The 18,834-nt window shown below is 41.4% G+C and overlaps 3 protein-coding genes across 4 annotated transcripts; 2 read left to right on the top strand and 1 right to left on the bottom strand.

Moving 5' to 3' along the window:
- LOC140768620 (transcription factor NIGTH1-like) lies at nucleotides 1–2,165 on the top strand. Of its 2 annotated transcripts, none has more exons than XM_073108961.1 (4): nucleotides 1–527; nucleotides 640–1,149; nucleotides 1,285–1,364; nucleotides 1,515–2,165. In XM_073108961.1, the coding sequence occupies exons 1-4, from the start codon at nucleotides 338–340 to the stop codon at nucleotides 1,896–1,898; spliced, it is 1,164 nt and encodes a 387-aa protein (XP_072965062.1). In that variant the 5' UTR covers nucleotides 1–337; the 3' UTR covers nucleotides 1,899–2,165. The 2 variants fall into 2 exon arrangements, with proteins under 2 accessions (XP_072965062.1, XP_072965063.1); XM_073108962.1 differs by having other exon boundaries at nucleotides 7–527; nucleotides 1,288–1,364; nucleotides 1,515–2,164.
- Nucleotides 2,166–4,182: 2,017 nt separating this feature from the next.
- Nucleotides 4,183–7,068, top strand: LOC140767988 (ras-related protein RABA5a-like). Its single transcript, XM_073108057.1, has 3 exons — nucleotides 4,183–4,622; nucleotides 5,659–6,055; nucleotides 6,612–7,068. Exons 2-3 carry the CDS (start codon nucleotides 5,716–5,718, stop codon nucleotides 6,941–6,943), a joined length of 672 nt encoding a protein of 223 aa, XP_072964158.1. The 5' UTR covers nucleotides 4,183–4,622; nucleotides 5,659–5,715; the 3' UTR covers nucleotides 6,944–7,068.
- A 1,689-nt stretch (nucleotides 7,069–8,757) lies between these two features.
- LOC140769221 (probable protein phosphatase 2C 57) lies at nucleotides 8,758–12,215 on the bottom strand. Its single transcript, XM_073109857.1, has 4 exons — nucleotides 11,712–12,215; nucleotides 10,519–10,725; nucleotides 10,012–10,223; nucleotides 8,758–9,533 (listed from the first exon to the last, which is right to left on the bottom strand). The coding sequence occupies exons 1-4, from the start codon at nucleotides 11,877–11,879 to the stop codon at nucleotides 8,966–8,968; spliced, it is 1,155 nt and encodes a 384-aa protein (XP_072965958.1). The 5' UTR covers nucleotides 11,880–12,215; the 3' UTR covers nucleotides 8,758–8,965.
- Between the last annotated feature and the right edge of the window lie 6,619 nt (nucleotides 12,216–18,834).

Raw genomic sequence — 18,834 nt, 5'->3', positions numbered from 1 at the left:
ATCTTTTGGGTCTGGTGATTTGAATTGGTACAAGGAGTCCAAAGGTACCAAAACCCAGGGGCCTAAGCACATGCCCTTCTGCCCACCGTGATTCCCTGCAAGCTTTTGCCTTTGATCCTTGCAAGAAGTTACCATGCCTTTACTTTATCTCCTGCTTTTCCTTTTCCTCACCTCAAATCCCACTTTATTCTCCCCCCCCTCAAACTCACAATAAAATAGAAGCCGATCCACCCCTGCTTGATCCATCCTATGTTTCACTACAAACATCCACACCCCTCCTCCCTCTATATCTATTCTGCTGAAGACTAAGAATATTAGTAATAGTATTGCCCTTCAAATGGCTTCACCATCTGATCTGAATTTAGAATACAAGCCCGACATCAACCAAATGATCCAAAAGCCAGTCGGGGAACATCCTGACGCGCAGAAGAGGATTAAGGAGTTCCTCGCCCGCCTCGAGGAAGAACGTCTTAAGATCGAGGCGTTCAAGCGCGAGCTGCCTCTCTGCATGCAACTCCTCAATAATGGTAAATATCTTCTTTGATTTTTTTCGACCTACATATGTACGTACTCACAGGGAAATATATAATTTACAAACTGTTGCTAATCAAATCCAATCTACCTGTTGCATCAATTCAGCTATGGAGACGTATGCGCAACAACTTGAAGAATATCAAAGCAGCCAAGGGCCGAAACCAGTCCTCGAAGAATTCATACCTCTTAAGCAAACAAGCATTGAGGGCTCATCCGATGCTGCTGCCTCTGAGAAAGCAAGTTGGATGGTCTCTGCGCAACTTGCTTTATGGAGCCAAACGCCAAAGGATTGCGAACCTAAGCTTGCGCTTGACTCCAAGCAAAGAAATGGCGGCGCCTTCCTCCCGTTCTCGAAAGAGAAGAACCAATGCGCAGCTTCGACTACTTCAGGGGGTTTACCGGAGTTGGCTCTCGCTTCGTCCGAGAAAGACAGCAGGGATAAGGGTAATATTGAGAGCGGCAGCAAAGGCGGAGAGGTAGGAGGAGGGAAAGGAGGAGGAAGTAAGAGCGAGGGGCAGGCGGCCAACCAAACGCAGAGGAAGGCGCGGAGATGCTGGTCGCCGGACTTGCACCGCCGCTTTGTTAATGCTCTTCAGATGCTGGGTGGCTCTCAAGGTATTTATTTACCTACTAGTTTTATTGTTACTAGCTACATTACCATGCTTGTCTTTTTTTTTAACGAAAAATATTTAGTCTGTCTTTCTAAATTTAGTAAAATGGTTTAATTTTTATGGGGGAAAAAAATTGAAGCAGTGGCCACACCAAAGCAGATAAGGGAGCTCATGAAGGTTGATGGATTGACCAATGATGAGGTGAAAAGCCATCTACAGGTACTTACTCAGCTCTCACTCTCTCTCTCTCTCTCTCTCTCTCTCTCTCTCTCTCTCTCTCTCTCGTATAACTAAAATTGCCAAAATGGTTTACAACTCCCAGATGTATACCAAGTTACCACTTTGCCCTTCTTTTTTTCTGTTGGCCAGAAATATCGGCTCCACACGAGGCGTCCAATCTCGGGACCGCAGCCGACAGCCTTGGCGGCAGGCCCGCCACATCTTGTGGTGCTCGGCGGCATCTGGGTACCACCGGAGTACGCCACGTCAGCGTCCGCCGGCGCCGCTCCGGCCATCTACGGGGCGCACCCTTATGGCCCCCACCACCACTTCTACCCGGCCCTCCATCGGAACGGGTCACACAAGGGCAGGATTGGGTCGCCGGAGTCAGAGATGAGGAGCGGAGGGGAGCGGTCGGAGATCGTCGAGGAGGAGGAGGAGGAAGAAGAGAGAGAGGAAGAGGACGAGGAGAAAGCGGAGGAGAAGGCAAAGGCGGAGATGGGTAATGGCGGCGAGGTGTCGATCAACTTGTAGGATACGGTTGTGTCCTCTTTTTGGATTTAGGGTTTTGGTGGAGGAGCTTCACGTCCTTTTGTGGATTACCGAAACCGAGAGAGATAGAGAGAGGGGGTACGTGTTCGGTTGTCTAATTCTCTCATTAGTTGATGTAACGAAACAGTTCAGATCAGCTGCAGGACCCCTGCAGGAAATTGCTACAGTCGGGCCTTACATGTAATTGTCCACAGATATAATATATTTAAAAATATTAGCAGCTAAATTTTTTTATTTATTCATTCATTTAATTTCGCATAACTCCATTCGCCCAAGTCCTCTGTCAATTGAGTCAATCGTAGGAGCCATTTGGGTTTATGGTTTAAACAATTTCTCTTATACATATAAGTTGTACTATAAAAATAGTTTTTAGTATATGAATTTTATAAAAATAATTTATTCGATGGCCTCCATCCACTTAAATTTAAGTTGACGTCAAAATATTTTCTTTCAATTTTTAATGAGAAAACAAAATGTAAAAAACTTTTATTTATATTAATTTCTCATTCAACTATATCGATGCAGCATGGAACATGTTGGGCGATCTGAGACCCAGCATTGCATTGCCGAAATAATTCCAACGCTGTACACATGCATCGATCTGAAATCCAGTATCGCCTGACAATAGGCCGAGCCCAAACTTAAATTGCACCTCAACGCCCTACAGTATCAAATGAGGCCCGTAGAAACTTTTGATGTCCAACAGCCAAATTGAAGGCCATGTGGCTGGCCTGGCCCATTAAATAATATACTAGGGTCGATCCAAGCCGCATTGATGTTATGGTAACATGCTTCTATTCATTTTACTTCTGCTATACTACGTTTCTCAAAAGAAATAATAGAAGATCGAATGGCCACTTAATAATAATTAGAAATAGAAGATGGAGTTGTGGGGACTGGTCATATCCTTAGTTGAACGGCCGAGAGAAAACGAAAATAATATCGTGCAGTAGTATCCGAGTATAATGAGCGACAATTTACTCGCTGCAATTTTCTTGTTTACATGTATTTAAAAGAAAGAGTCAGATTCAGTGATAGGTCATCTCCTCCGGTTTCTTGTCCTAAATATTCAGATGATAGACGGTTGCAATTCTGATGAGTAGAGTCCATATCTTCAAATCTCTGCTAACACGACATCAGAATTCAATCATGCAGTGAAGACATCTAAATCTCAGCAAAATAACCTTAATTTCTCTGATATGTGTGTCAATGCAAACTTACCTTGCGGTAGACGGTGCCGTCATCGTCGACGTGCCAACCAGCCTCGTGGCAAAGCGCCTTGAGGACGTCATTTTGGTCGGCATGCTTCGGAAGGCAATAGTTGCCATTTGCTCGTAAGCCGGCGAAGATCCTAGCCGCCACCATCCTCCGCTTTCGCTCGCGTTCCCGGTTGTTCTCCCTCTCCCTCTCCGTCGGCCTTCTCAACGATGTCGTCATCGCCCCTCCCCTTCCCCTCCTCCTTACAATCCATGGCCCTCTTGTCTCCTTAATGCATCCTCTCCTCTTCGTCACTACCTCCATCCCCCGGCCCTCTCTTTCTCTCTGCTTTCTCTTCCTCTGGAGAATTAGCATAAGGCCTTGGTAAAGAATATATATATATATATATATATATATATATATATTTGTTAAGTACAGAGAAACACATTTGCGTGCATGGAAATCATGTAGTTTTGAAGGCAGGCTAAGACCAGGAGCTTTCGGTCTACATAGGAAGAGTCATGAGAACCGAACTGTTTCTAAGGACGAGGAAATAGAGAAGTCGTACGAGCCCATCCAAAAATAAAATAAATAAATAATAAACATGGCAGTTTGATTCTTCTCCCAAATGACAACTATACCCTCGTTTCATTTACCATGACGGCGCGGGTGGGGCCACGGTGTTCTTCTGTTACTGTAGGAGAAATTTCTGCCTATCCGACAAGTTCCCCAGTTCATCCAAGAATTTAAGTAAGAAAATCAAATGACAAGAATAAATCTGAGTGATAAACTCAATTTACATTAGTTATAGAAAGTTGGATATGGTTAGAAAAAGTAACTACTATTGCGGTTATCTACTTGGAAACCTAAACATGTCGTGTTTGTGGAGCGACACACTGATCAACTAAAATTCCAAGGTGTAATCCAATCCAGAGAACAAAGTGCATTTTGTAAATATAATTAAGGTCACACAAGAGACAAAAGGAGGACGAAAGCTTTATTTATAATCTCTATCGGTCCTCGATGGAGAATAAATTGGGGCAATCCGTTTCCCACCGACGGCGGAGGTGCCACCGTTGGTGGAAAAGAGGGAAGGAACAAAGTAGGTGCAACGAACGGCGGAGATCCGGACATGGTTATTTCCATCAACCGCATTCGAGAATTTTATCCTAGCGGAAAGGAATAAAGAAACTTATTCACCCCGATATCTTTTTTTCTTTTTAAATCTTATCCTCCCACCAGAGCGGTAACTGCACCACTCCCAGAATCTTCTGCAACGCCAGCCTTGCGCTCGCTCGCTCTCTCTCTCTCTCTCTCTCTCTCTCTCTCTCTCTCTCTCTCTTTCTCTCCCCTTTCTGCTTCTCTTCTCACCGCCCCTTCTTGCTTTCCCTCAAAGGAAAGAACCCAATTCTCGCAAATAAGACGCTTCCCCTCTCTTCTCTTCTCTCCCGTGAACGCCTTCGAGCGATTCAGATCTCGACTGCTGCTCTTCTCTCCACTTCCAACTAGGTAAATATCCCGATTTTTTCGGTTCGTTCTCAGTGGAACTATTCGTGCTCTTTTGGTTAGTTTCATTGTTTCACTTTGTTAGAGCAATTCTGTTTAGATTCGCTGCAAGATTTACTGATCGGGGAAAAGGATTCGGTTTTACCTAATTCCCGTTTGCCTTACGGATTGCTGTTGCTAGGTTAGATAAAGTTTGCATCTTGTTGCCGATTTGTTATGCTTAGCAGGTTTCCTGGAGTTAAGGAGGATGACTTCATGCAGACTCGTCCGGTATTACTGGAGAAGTGTCTGAGAAAGCCTTAAAAGTGTAGTTTTTTTTTTTTTTTTGGCCCGCTTGGTTTGTGGAGGGGTTATGTGTGGTATTCTTACTTAGGGTATAATGCTGTTTCTGCAATGGGTTTTTTGGTACAATGGCTGCAAGCTTTTGAGTTTGAAAATTGATGATGATTTCTAGGTACGTTGCTCTGCAGTGCATTTGGGCATCTTGTACAACTTTAGATGCTCTACTTGTGTCTGAACCAAGTAGATTTAGGAGAGATTTTAGCGTGGAATATTTCTTGGTGGAGTTTTATCTGAAACCTTAATTCCATGAAAGCAGGGTTGCTTTTGTCTGAAAAGTTGGTAAAATAGGACGCGTTGATGTTTGGGAAGGGAGGTTATGTATTTGATGGCAATCAGTTCAAAAATCAACGAATTATAGTAGCCGTCGCAATGCTTCGGTTGAAAGATATAAATAATGAATACTTTGGATGCTACAGCAAAGTAAATTTTTAAGCCAATTAATCTGATGAATTTTGAAGAGTACAGAATTATTTCAAATTTTCAATAGCAATTGTATGGACCATATGAAAGAGAAAGATAAAGAGATAAAGCAGCTCAAATTACCATCTCATAAGAGCTTTGCCCTTTTCTTTTAGCTTCCATGTCTAATCTCACATTACCTACTTCCCTGTTCCCCTAATATTTCCATTATTAATATCATCGTCTTGCATCTACTGGTTGTTACATTAATTTTGATAATACTTGTTTCCTCTGGTAGGTTGATTATGATTTTCAAGTGAGGTCCACAAGTTTGTGCCTCTCTGAGCTCTTGACAATGTCTTACGATAGAGATGAAGAGCAGAGTCAGGACTATTTGTTTAAAATTGTTCTTATCGGTGACTCTGCAGTTGGAAAATCAAATCTTCTTGCAAGATATGCACGAAATGAGTTCCATCCAAATTCCAAATCTACTATAGGAGTTGAGTTCCAAACACAGAAATTGGACATTGATGGGAAGGAAATCAAAGCTCAGATATGGGACACCGCAGGTCAAGAGCGGTTCAGAGCCGTGACATCTGCATATTATCGAGGAGCTGTTGGGGCTGTTCTCGTGTATGATATAAGCAGGCGACAGACATTTGATAGCGTTGGGCGATGGCTTAATGAACTCCAGAGTATGGGCTGAAATTTCCACTAGCTTTCTGTTTGTTTCATTAAATGTTTTACATGGCAAGTATGTCTAAATTTTGATGAATAGGTAGATGAACATAGTAATTATGTTGAGCAGGGACTCCTAGGCAACTTCTTTGCTTTTAAATGGTTGGCTAATGACTATTTTGTTGTTAGTTACAGTTGTCCCAAGTGCAAATTTTATTTGACAATTCCTTTGCATGCCCTTGAAAGCTACTTATTTGCAAAAGATTTCCTAGTAATGTCAGCTCACTTGTGAACATTTAGTTCACCTTTTTTTTTTTTTCATTTTGTGAAAAGGGTTTATGTCATGACTGATGAATTTTCTTTGCTTTGCTTATCTGTCACAGAGTGTCACATAGTTGTTACTTGTTAGCATGCTCTCTCTACTTATTGTCAACCATGAAGCATCAAAAATTTGGTGACTGATTGTAATCAAATCCTCTGCCATGTTTTGATTTCACCAAAATTATTTACTTATCAGATACTTAATGTGACAGATTGTTGCTGTTCCTTGACCCATTGTTTATGCTGATACAGTTCACTCTGACATGAATGTCGTTACCATTCTGGTTGGGAATAAGATTGATCTCAAGGATGCCAGGGAAGTAAGCACTGAAGAGGGGAAGACCCTGGCAGAGACCCAAGGCCTCTTTTTCATGGAAACATCCGCACTGGACTCATCCAATGTTGCAGCTGCCTTTCAAACTGTAGTGAGAGAGATCTACAATATATTAAGTAGGAAGGTCTTCCAATCAAAAGAGAAGAGAAGTGAGAAATCATCATTAAGTAATGGGAAGACAGTAATTTTACAGGCCGGCACAGATGAGACAAATAATGGGGGCAAGAGATACTGGTGTTGTTCTTCTTAAATTTTGTAAAACTTCCCCCTCTCTTTTTTTATTCTGGTTATTGTGAACGTATATGTTTCAATTTATTTATCACCGATGAAATAATTTGGAATTGGGGAATGTCATAGTTTACTAAGCTTTTGCCTCATGCTCAGAGTCTCTCTTCAAAATTTTACGATGCTTCTTGTTGTACTCTTTGACATAGTCCTAGTATTATATATTTGTCCTCTTGCCAGTAATTAATCTACCGAGTTATTAATCAGTAAACAACTACAAACGACTTTGTTTTATATTATGCTTACATGCAGTTGAACGTAACGCCACATGAATATTCTTTCATCATTTTCTTTTTTTGTTTTATAGGTATTTAAATGAAAGGGTTAAATTTAGAGATCTCATCTCCTTCCACCTCATGAAGCAGCCAGGTGGTAAGTAGTTATTGTAAAGAGGTATAACTTCGAAATTTGTCTTATTTGTTTCAAAATTTGCATTGCATGGCCTTTCGGTAGAATGCTGCAAAGAAGAAAAGACACCAGAATTAATTTGGTTAACGGGGGAACTACCGAACTAACTTTTCTTGAATATAGTAATGTAACTTTCGAGTTAGAAAAAGAACAAGTATGTCATGTGAATGGTGCTGCATAATTCTATTTTAGCCTTGTCAAGATTCAATCAAGAATATGCAAAATATAATCGACGTCTATATTTAAAATGCAGTTAAAATTTATTAAATTTTACATAGAAAAGGACTCGTCTCGTTTCCCATCTTTTCTGCAGCCCTTAGATAAAGCCAAGAGAATATGGTGGTTGCATGGAAGTATGTGTATTGTTTTAATACTATCTGGTCTTGTCGCATAGAAGAGATTCGTGTTCGACCTAATCATTTGCTGTTTTTGTTCTCTTCCATTTAACCAACTTCGTCCAAAGGTACTACTTACTGTCCTCCTCTGCTTAACCTGGGGCTGAGAAATGCCCCTGAATCACAGTTACATGACCATTGCGTGCATCGAAGAAATGGTAGACTGCTGTATGGATGGTAATTAATAGATGAAGTCGATCCACATGAGAGCTTTTAATTAGCTTAGGCTCTGTTAGCTCACCAGACGCATTGGATTTTTGTGATTAGGACCCGCGGAGAGCCAATCATGAAATTTATGCTGTTCACGCAAGGAGGCATGAGATCCGTACTGTTCCAATCCAAAATGAGTTGCCGGTTTTATCATTTTTTCTTCCCAAATGACGACTCTGCCCTCACCTCCATTTACCTTGACGACGCGAGTGAGGGACGAAGGATTTTTCTTTTCTTTTTTAAATGAATCATAGATGGAGATTATAATCTCCAAATAATAATGATATTTGTATAGCTACGATTGGTCAGCAGACACCAAAGAAACCTTGTGGCTCAAAGGGCTCATAGCTTCCATGTTATGGCTAATTTGGAAGCATTGCCAAACAAGAGTATGAGAAGTTAATCCTTGCTCTAAGGATAACTATCAACTGGCCAGAATAATCATCAGGGACAATAGTGAGACTCCTCAGGATGGATCGGGAATCCTATCCTATTATATCGTAGCGCTTCGACCATCATACACATGTATAGGACTTGGAAGATTATGGTAGAGACTCTATCTCGTGTTTGAAGTAGCCGGTTAGCTAATGGGAGTTGAGAAATGACACACAAAAATTAAAAGCAAGAGAAATGCTTAGCCATAGAAAAGGCCCAGGCGAGTAAAAAGGCAAGGCCCATATGGACATATATATCTCATGCAAACTAACAGCGGTGCAAAATTCTTGACATTAGCATTAGCATATAGTCCTAGGTAACATTCTGCATCTGTTAGAAATTAGTATTAAATAATTTCACAGACAGCATCTGTATGCAATACAACGCATAAAATTCATTGCAGATGGAATTAGCCGCCGCATATGCTACAATTGGGCAGATCTCTCTCCAAACTACTCAACAAGGTAAAAGGAAAGATAAGAGAACTACGCCTACAAATGTAGACACTAACGAAAGGAACAAAGACACCAGAACTCAATTCAATTGGGCAAACTATCCAAGAAGCTCTGCAACTCCCTGAGGCCCTCCGCTGATATGCTCCTCTGTACTCGAGGTCTTGGAACAGTGAGGGCAGGAGGCGGCCTGGGTTGGAAGCACACCACAACCACAGCAAGGTTATCACAACTCTTCCTCTTGAGGGCTTCATCGACCAGCTCCTTGCAACAAGTTGCTGGGTCATTGTGCTCTTGGAGCTTTCGCCGTGCAAAGTCAACAGCATTTTGGCTACGGAAAACATCCCAGATGCCATCGCAGCCCATGATCAGGAACTCATCCTCCTCTGTCAGCTGCATCCTCATAACCTCAGGTTCAGCACTGAGGGGCCCTAGGCCATCTCGCTCCTTCATCCCTTCAACATGCCAATCCCCAATCGCTCGGGCAACATTTAGCTGTCCATTAAGGTAGCCGTCGTACACATAACCACCCAAGGCTTCAATTCGCTTTTTCTCCTTGCTGCAAGATGGCTTGTGATCCCGAGACATTTCTATAGCCTTTCCCCGCCGGCAAAGCACAGCCCTACAGTCACCAACATTTGCCACCACCAATAACCTGTCACATCACAAGGAGAAGAAAATTCTGTAAGACAAAAACTCAGGCCAATAAACAAATCCCAGAAAAGATCTCCTGCACCAATTGGAGAGCTTTGGCCAATAGGCTCTCTCATACTTTCAGATGAGTTAAATTTGTTCACATTCACGACCGAAATGTAGCAGTCTGCAGGGATGACTTTTATGTGCACGGTAAACTATCCAGGATATGTTTCAAATTTTATAGAATAATGAACACAAATCAATAGCAAGATCAACTCAAAATAAAAAAACTGAAATGTTGTATCCCGAGTCTGAACTTGTTCTTGTATGAAATGGGAAAACATAAACGAAAATGAAATGTTTAACAAATAAGACCATCTAATAACAGTGTTCTAACCCCGCTCGGTAAAAGATTTGGTCAGAGGCTGCCATTAGATATACAGAAGAAAGCAGATGATATAATTTGGTACATGAGAGATGAAGTAAGACGAGCTTACGTTCCAACTACGAGAGCAGCCAGTGCAGTTGTCCCAGATGCAAGAGAGCAGTTAAGGGAGCATGCCTCTGCAAAAGCAGTGTCAGTCTGCAAAAATGCAGAAGCAACGACCCTCTCAATCTCCCTAGGGAAATCCTCATCCTCAATGATAAATTTCGGTAAATTGCAACAAGCAAAGTCAGCAGCATGCTTTCCACCGTGTCCGTCAAAAACCTATAAGATAAAGGAATGTACTAAGAGTTAGCAGATGTTGAATAACAGCTGAATGAATAGACAGTAAGATCTCACAAACTGGCCCCTGTACCTTATCTTATTTACAGAATTCCAGTAAACAAGGAATATTTCCTATATAGCACCTTCAATATGTTTAAAGTATCGATAAAAGTAAAGCAAGTCCTAGAACAATATTTACCAATAACTCAACAATCATATCCGTAGCAAATTAGAACTCTGGATATCAAAGCATTCTTAACATGTCTCTATCCACAAAATTGTGTTGGAGACATACCGCATAAAAAGCATTGGGTTTTTCACAAAAGTTCTTGAGCTTGTAGTCTTGCATGAAGTTGTCAGAACAGACATATACATCCTCCATGTTTTGCCGGAATCCAATATCAGCCCAAGCTCCAGACCTTACAATAGGAAAAAATTCGGTGTCGCAACTTTCTATGTTCTTTTCAGGCTCAGGAGTTACATCAACTAGTTTTGTCTTCACCTGCGAAATTCCCAACCAGTAATAAAGTTAAAATTTCAGCAAACAATACAGAAAAATATAGCCTACATATGGATCTGGCAGCTAATGATGGTAGTACCAGAAAAAAACAGGTTCCCTCCAAAAAGATATCAGAAAACATCAGGGAATAAGCCATTGATTCTACCTAATTAGGCTTTTGATAATTTAACTTTATCTTGATGCATATTCTTTACTAAATGAGAGTGATTCTTGTTTATCCTCATTACAATTCCCAAATCAGTATAAATTTTCCCCTTCCCTCATAGGGCAGCTTCTACTTGACTGAAACCAATCCATACTGGTACACCATGTCCTTTTTCCACTATTTCCTCCAAAATTATTTGTTCACAACTTTCCCAAGGCAACATTTACTTGATTGAAATCACTCCCTCCTTACTAATGTAAATATGTACTCCGGTTTGACTTGTCCAAAGTCCAAACTATTTCAAACGATGTTCAAATAAATACTCCTCTATTTGTTCTACGCCTAATTGTGACGTCTACAACAATTATTAAATCATCTTCTCTGGTAAGCCACCCGAACACCAAAGCATCCTCAGCTTGGCAGAGCAATCTTCTTACATGCGTCACAAACTCCCAACTATTAACCCAAAATCGTTGCTAGCTACAAACATGTAGAGGAAGGATAGTGATGAAGCTCAGAGTACAACATAGAAAGAATCTAACGCCAACATAGAATATTGAAATCTGTATCTTAGGACAATACATCAACAATACGAACAAATGACAAAGTTAAGATCTTTATTAACAAACAGCCTCTTTCTAAACGTCATCCAACAAGAATACTTGACCATAAAAAGAGATAAATAAGTCTCTATTCCCAGGAATCGTACACTAGTACTAGTACGATTACTTTAAAACCAAAATAACTCAACCCAATTGTCCATCCACAGAGATAGTGAGAAAAATCTCCGAAATCCAACAATAAAAAGAGGATTTATACTCACCAAAGAGCTGTGGCGAACAAGCGTCGGCTTGCAAGGCGTAGTCACGTGGGTTCCTTCAAGGATTTTACGGTTACCTCCGGCGAGCGGATTCGGCGGCCTTCCAACCCTTGGACTCCCATTCCCATTCCCAGTACCATTCTCGCAAACTTTAAAGCTTTCCTCCTCCATTCTCTCCCCAATTCACATCCCCAAACGACCAATTCTAGAACCCCCAACTCCACAGAAACCGAATTGGGTACAAATAAGAGACCCCAATCCAGATCAAAAGCGTGGGCTCTTAAAAACAAAAGCAAATGCTTACGAGAAAGAGAGCGGAGAAGAGAGAAAACGGCCAAATGAACGAAAGAAGGTTTCTTTGCTCCTCTCCAAAACCCACCACAAGAATCGCTTCAAGATCACGTAGCCTTCGGCGTGCACGCAAAGACTCGCCGCAAGGGATTTTGTTCTCTCTCTCTCTCTCTCTCTCTCTCCTAGGGTTTGTAGAATATCTTGCTTTCGCGCTTGTGTGAACAGTCGCTTAGAATAAAGGAGGAGGGAGACTAGACTGTTTAATTATTCATTGAATATAATTTTTTAATTAGCGGGGCAAACGCTAGATTTTCGAGTAGTATACATCGTGTTGGAGACCTCCTTTGGGAGACACCTGTACTACTATCTACTTGAAGTCTATTGACGGACACGTGTCGACTAGTTGAGTGGCGCCTATTGCTGTGTGTCTTACAGCAGACGACGCCGCTTATTTATTGTTCCACGTGGGGTAGTTCGAGTGGAAGTCAGGCGGAGACTACGAACGTAAGGACGACTGCATAGTGGAATCTATACAGGTGAACACATTTATAACAAGGAAAAAATAATAATAAATATAAGCTAAAATGTAGTTCACTTATTAATTCTTAAAATTAATTCTCATACAAATAATTAAAATGCTTCTTTTATTATACAATAACTAATATAAAAATCATATTTTGTAAAAGAACGAATAACTATATACACATTAAAACTATAAGTGGATTAAAGGAAATATACATAAAAACTCAACAAAAAAAATATATTGAGATTTAGCCTAACTATGGCCTAACACTAATAAATATGTGTAACGTACTACTACATATGACATATCTATGGGCTAAGATATATGAAATTTAAAAATAGATGTGAAATACTCAGTTTAACCTTGGTAATTAATGCAGGCGATGAGATTGAGATGTGATTTGATTGGATAAAAAGAGTGACAACTTTGGTCCTCCTTCTCCCTCCCTCCCTCTCTCTCTCAATTAAGTTCGTTAATCTCTCTTCATTTTGGTGTCATCTGCCGGGACCTAATATTGTTTTCTTTAGTTATGCTTGATTTAGTTGGACAACAACATTTTGTCTTTCCCAAGGAAGCAGACATTAGCTACTTGTCTGTAGTTAATTTTGTTGATAAGTTCCTGTATGTGATTGTTTACACCATATCAACATTCTGCTTCATCTATTGCAAGTTCAAATGATTAGATCTAGATTTCCGTGAGGCTAATTCTATACCTCAAGTGACAGCCACTACATTCTATGAACTGGTTATAGGTTATTATTACTATAAACATTCTCTGCTGTTATGGTAAATAATCATGTCAAATATTCTTGATATCATGCCTTGTATAACTGATTTGTAACCTCCCTATACTTTCCATACATTGTAACATCATTATAAATACAGAAGCATAGCAAAAGGTTGTATTTGCCTTTGCTAATCCTTATTTAAATTCTTACATGGTATCAGAGCCTTAGACGAGTAACTCTCGCAATTTTTTATTTTCATGGCCAACTCTACTGATTCTACCATCTCTTCCACCTCCACTATCTCAAATGCAACATTCTCCATCTCCAATATCTCTCACCACATATCAGTTAAGCTAGATCGGCAGAATTATCTAATGTGGAAGGCACAATTTCTTCCTGTGCTCATAAGCCAGGACGTATATGGGCATGTCGACGGATCCACACCATGCCCAACCAAATACCTACCAGATGACTCCGGCAACCAACTCAACCCAGCGTATACCGCATGGCGACGCATCGACATGGTCGTCATGAGTTGGATTCTCGCCACACTATCAAAGTCCGTTCTCGGACAAGTCATGCGTCTCCAATCTGCAGAAGACATGTGGGTGTCGCTCGAGCGTATGTACTCGTCCACCTCTCAAACTCGCATACTCCACTTGCGATTTCAGCTGCAAACATTAAAGAAAGGTACATTATCCATTGCTGACTACTTTGACAAAGCCCGCAACCTTGCGGACAATCTTTCTGCTGCTTCACATTCTATCTCAGACCAGGAGATAGCTCTATATATTCTGGGTGGTCTTGGCCCCGAATATGAGCCGTTCATAATGACAGTCACGGCTCGCCCCGAGTGCATTGCACTTGACGATCTCTACAGCTCTCTCTTAACACAAGAGACGCGGCTCACCATGACACAACAACTTTCCCAAATTGATCTCTCTTCTTCACAAGCAAACTATGTCTCTCATAGCAACTCTTTCAACAACCGTGGACGTGGTCGTGCTTCGAATAAAGGACGTGGTAATAGTTATCAAAACCAGGGGCGTGGTGGTCAACAACAATACTTCCACCGTGGTCGCGGTGGTGGTGGACGCAACCAACATGGTCGTGGTCGCCAACAACAACACTTATTTCCACCTCAACAACAACAATTCCAGCAAAAACAAGCCTGGAATGCAACATCTCTAACCTGCCAACTTTGCAATGGCGGTGGTCACACCAGCCTCAACTGCTCAAAGCGTTTTGACCATTCCTTCCAAGGCTCCCCCTCGGCTAACCTCTCTTCTTTACAAACCGAAGGATCTGATCCACTTTGGTATCCAGACTCTGGTGCAACACATCATCTTACCCATGATGCAAACAATCTGGACTCTACCCAATCCTACGGCGGAACTGACCATGTCTACGTCGGTAATGGTCAAGCTTTGGGTATATCTCATATTGGAAGCTCTTCGCTTTCTCCCTTGATTTCTCTTCGCAATGTCTTGCATGTTCCATCGATTCAAAAAAACTTGATCTCTATTTCAAAGCTCACCAATGATTTAAACTGCATTGTTGAATTTACTTCTTCTGGCTTTGCTGTCAAGGACAAAACGACGGGACAAATACTTATGCAGGGCCCGAGTAACAATGGGTTATATTCCTTCCAGAAATCAACAAAACTTGCAAATAATGTTGTCGTTCAAGGTGATCGTACAACAATTTCCACCTGGCACAACCGACTTGGTCATGCTGCTCCTTCCACCGTCAGCTCAATTATTAGTAGATTTCACCTTCCTCTCTCTGGTGCTCGGCAAATAAAAAAAACCATGCATAGCATGTCAAATGGGAAAATCACATCGTTCCTCGCTCTGGCATCCGAAGCAGTCGTCCTCTACAACTGTTGTTTGGCGATGTATGGGGACCGAGTCGTGATCCCTCTCATGCTGGCTATCGCTATTATGTTTCATTTGTTGACGACTACTCACGCTATATATGGTTCTTTCCATTGAAGAATAAAAGTGATGTTCTTGCCACTTTTATTAGATTTCATTGCTACATTCAGAAGCATTTAAATCAGAAAATTTCTTCCTTTCAAAGTGATGGCGGCGGCGAATTTACCAATACATCATTCAAACATTTTCTTCACTCAAATGGCATTGAACAACGATTCTCATGTCCTTATACACCACACCAAAATGGCACTGTTGAACGACGTCATCGACAAATTGTTGATCATGGTCTTTCCCTTCTTGCACATGCTTCTGCACCTCTCAGTTTTTGGGTTGAAGCTTTTCTTCATGCCACGTACCTTACAAATATGCTTCCTTCTCCGGTTCTTCACAGCAAGTCTCCATGGGAGAAACTTCTACAGCATCCACCGGACTACACAATGTTACGCACCTTTGGTTGTGCCTGCTATCCTTGTCTCCGTCCTTATGCCACTCATAAGCTACAGTTTCGATCATCTTTATGCATTTTTCTGGGATTCAAACCACAACACAAGGGTTATGTTTGCATGGATTGGAAAACTGGACGCATGTTCCTCTCGCGCCACGTCGTCTTTGACGAGTCTCACTTTCCGTTCTCCACAATTCCCACCATCTCACCAACTACATCACAACTAGACTCACCACCTGTTTCGTTGCTTCCTATACCTACATCACTATCTACTTCACCATCAACCTCATGCAGTCCAGTCACGTCAATACCCAATTCCATCAATGCTTTACCTCCACCATCACTTGAACGTTCTTTCTCTCAAACTGAGCCAACCACTATTATCACATCTTCACGTCAAGAGTCTAGCCCACCACCACTGCACCAAACTTCCCCATCATCCCCTCCACCTAAACGACAACTAGCTCCCCTCGCCACTCACCACATGGTCACCCGCTCCATGACAAATAATCTCAAACCTAAGTGTTTGCTTGCCTCGAAATACCCAGTAGATCAAATACCAGAACTAACTCCAACTTGCTACTCTCAAGCAGCAAAAGATGTAGCATGGCGATCGGCGATGGTTGACGAATTCAATGCCATGCTACTAAATAAAACTTGGTCTTTGGTCCCTCTCCCTACTGGCCGAAAAGCTGTTGGCTGCAAATGGGTATATCGCATCAAACGAAACCCGGATGGAACTATTGAAAGGCGCAAAGCACGATTAGTTGCGAAAGGATTCCATCAACAAGCAGGAAGAGACTTCTATGAGACCTTCAGTCCTGTTATTAAACCTACAACCATTCGACTTGTGCTCTCTCTTGCTGTCTCTCGAAACTGGCAAATTCGGCAACTCGACGTACAAAATGCCTTCTTACATGGCTATTTAAAGGAAGAAGTCTACATGCTCCAACCTCAAGGCTTTCAGCATCCTCGCTTCCCCAACCATGTCTGTCGACTCCATCGCGCACTCTACGGCCTAAAACAAGCCCCTAGAGCCTGGTTTGAACGCCTATGTGGTCTTCTATATCATGTTGGCTTCACTGCCTCTAAGTCTGACTCATCTCTATTCATCCGGCAACATCACAACTCTATCATCTACATGCTAATCTATGTTGACGACATCATTGTCACTGGGAACAACTTGGAGTCCATTAACGAACTTCTCCTCTACTTAGGCCACCATATTGCACTCAAAGACTTGGGTAAACTTCATTTCTTTCTTGGTGTCGAAGCACACTTCACTAACTCTGGTCTTCACCTTTCACAAACAAAGTACATAATGGAGCTACTACAACGATTTGGACTTGAAGGCGCTAAACCTATCTCAACTCCTGCTCCGACATCACATAAACTAGTCCATAACAGTGGTGATATGCTTCCCAACCCAACAACCTATAGAAGTCTAGTTGGTGCTCTTCAGTATGTTACACTTACTCGCCCAGAAATTTCCTTCATCGTCAATCAAGCATGTCAGTTTATGCATGCTCCATGCACATCACATTGGGTAGCTGCAAAGCGAATCCTTCGCTATCTAAAAGGAACGTTGCACCATGGTCTACAAATTTATCGTGACTCCTCTCTCCATTTACAAGCCTATTCTGATGCAGATTGGGCCGGATCTCCAGATGATCGGTGCTCCACCACAGGCTTTTGTGTCTTTCTTGGTCGCAACCTCATTGCTTGGACAGCAAAGAAACAATTAACAGTATCTCGCTCAAGCACGGAATCAGAATATCGTGCGCTAGCTATCACTGCAGCCGAATTATCTTGGCTCCAATATCTTCTTCACGAGCTATGCGTCTCCATTTATACTACTCCAACCTTGTGGTGCGACAACATTAGCGCAACATATCTCGCCGCCAATCCCATTTTTCATGCGCGAACTAAGCATATAGAAGTTGACTATCACTTTGTTCGTGAAAGAGTTGCACAAAAACGCTTGGTGATCAAATATGTTCCCACTGCTGATCAGCTTGCCGACCTCTTTACAAAGAACCTATCGCGCACACGCTTTGACTTTTTAAGATCCAAACTCAACATCTGTCTTCGTCGGACGTTGAGTTCGCGGGAGGGTATGAACGTAAAGCCATCATCACGCCAGTCACATCAACCTGATTGAGAATTATGCCACTGTTACTATAAACAGCCCCTATTATTACTATAAACATTCTCTGCTGTTATGGTAAATAATCATGTCAAATATCCTTGATATCATGCCTTGTATAACTGATTTGTAACCTCCCTATACTTTCCATACATTGTAACATCATTATAAATACAGAAGCATAGCAAAAGGTTGTATTTGCCTTTGCTAATCCTTATTTAAATTCTTACATAGGTTTTCAAAAGGTGTCATTATCAACTCTAAAAAATTGTTGACTTCTTGGAGGAGGGATGTTTTGGTGCTCTCCTTAAAAGCATATAAAACTTTTAAGAGCTTAAGACATGATTTACTATGCAGTGTGATTTATTATTCTAAGATCATTATTGTCAGATAATTAACTCGATAGTAAGCCATAATTCAGAAAATGTAAGAATAATTAAACGTATATTTTTTTATAGGATCCACCATCCATGCCTCTCTCGCAGAACTGTTTATGTGCGGATGTCCGTAATTAATTAAGAGCAAAAGAGATACACGTGAACGATGGAGCCATTCTGTCTTTCAGTTTTATCTTTCTTTCCTAGGCATTCATAGAGTAGTCCTGTACTGCGGAATTGCTTGCTAAATATACTCGTTTTGTTCAAACTGCACTCGTCTTATAAGTTATAATAATTAGCATTTAGCCTATCTACATGAACGGCAAGATACCTTTCGTTGGTATATAGGCCAATTCGAGTCTCAATTCAGGTCCAAGGTCCATGACATATACTGCTGAGGTAGATAGATGCGGTCCAAATCCACTACATCTGGCCTCGGCCCAAGCCCAACCAAGTAAACCTATTCTCGTTGTTTATATTGTATAGTATTATTATTGGATTCGGATCCAGTCGGTAAGATTTAGCACGACTAATCGCAGTCATCACTTATGCTCATAATTAAACGGTGTCACTATCCACAACTCCACATCTTATCGTATACAAGCAATGCTCTTGAGTGTTGAGTCCTGAGTCTTGAGTTTTGAGTTTTGAGTAGACCCGTTAGTGTCATTCGATGTGA

The sequence above is a fragment of the Typha angustifolia genome, chromosome 10 (assembly GCF_048772165.1).
Source record: "Typha angustifolia cultivar Huaian chromosome 10, ASM4877216v1, whole genome shotgun sequence".
NCBI classification, from domain to species: Eukaryota; Viridiplantae; Streptophyta; class Magnoliopsida; order Poales; family Typhaceae; genus Typha; species Typha angustifolia.
The sequence above is the reverse complement of the archived record's forward strand: the minus strand, read 5'-3'. Positions and strand labels throughout refer to the sequence as shown.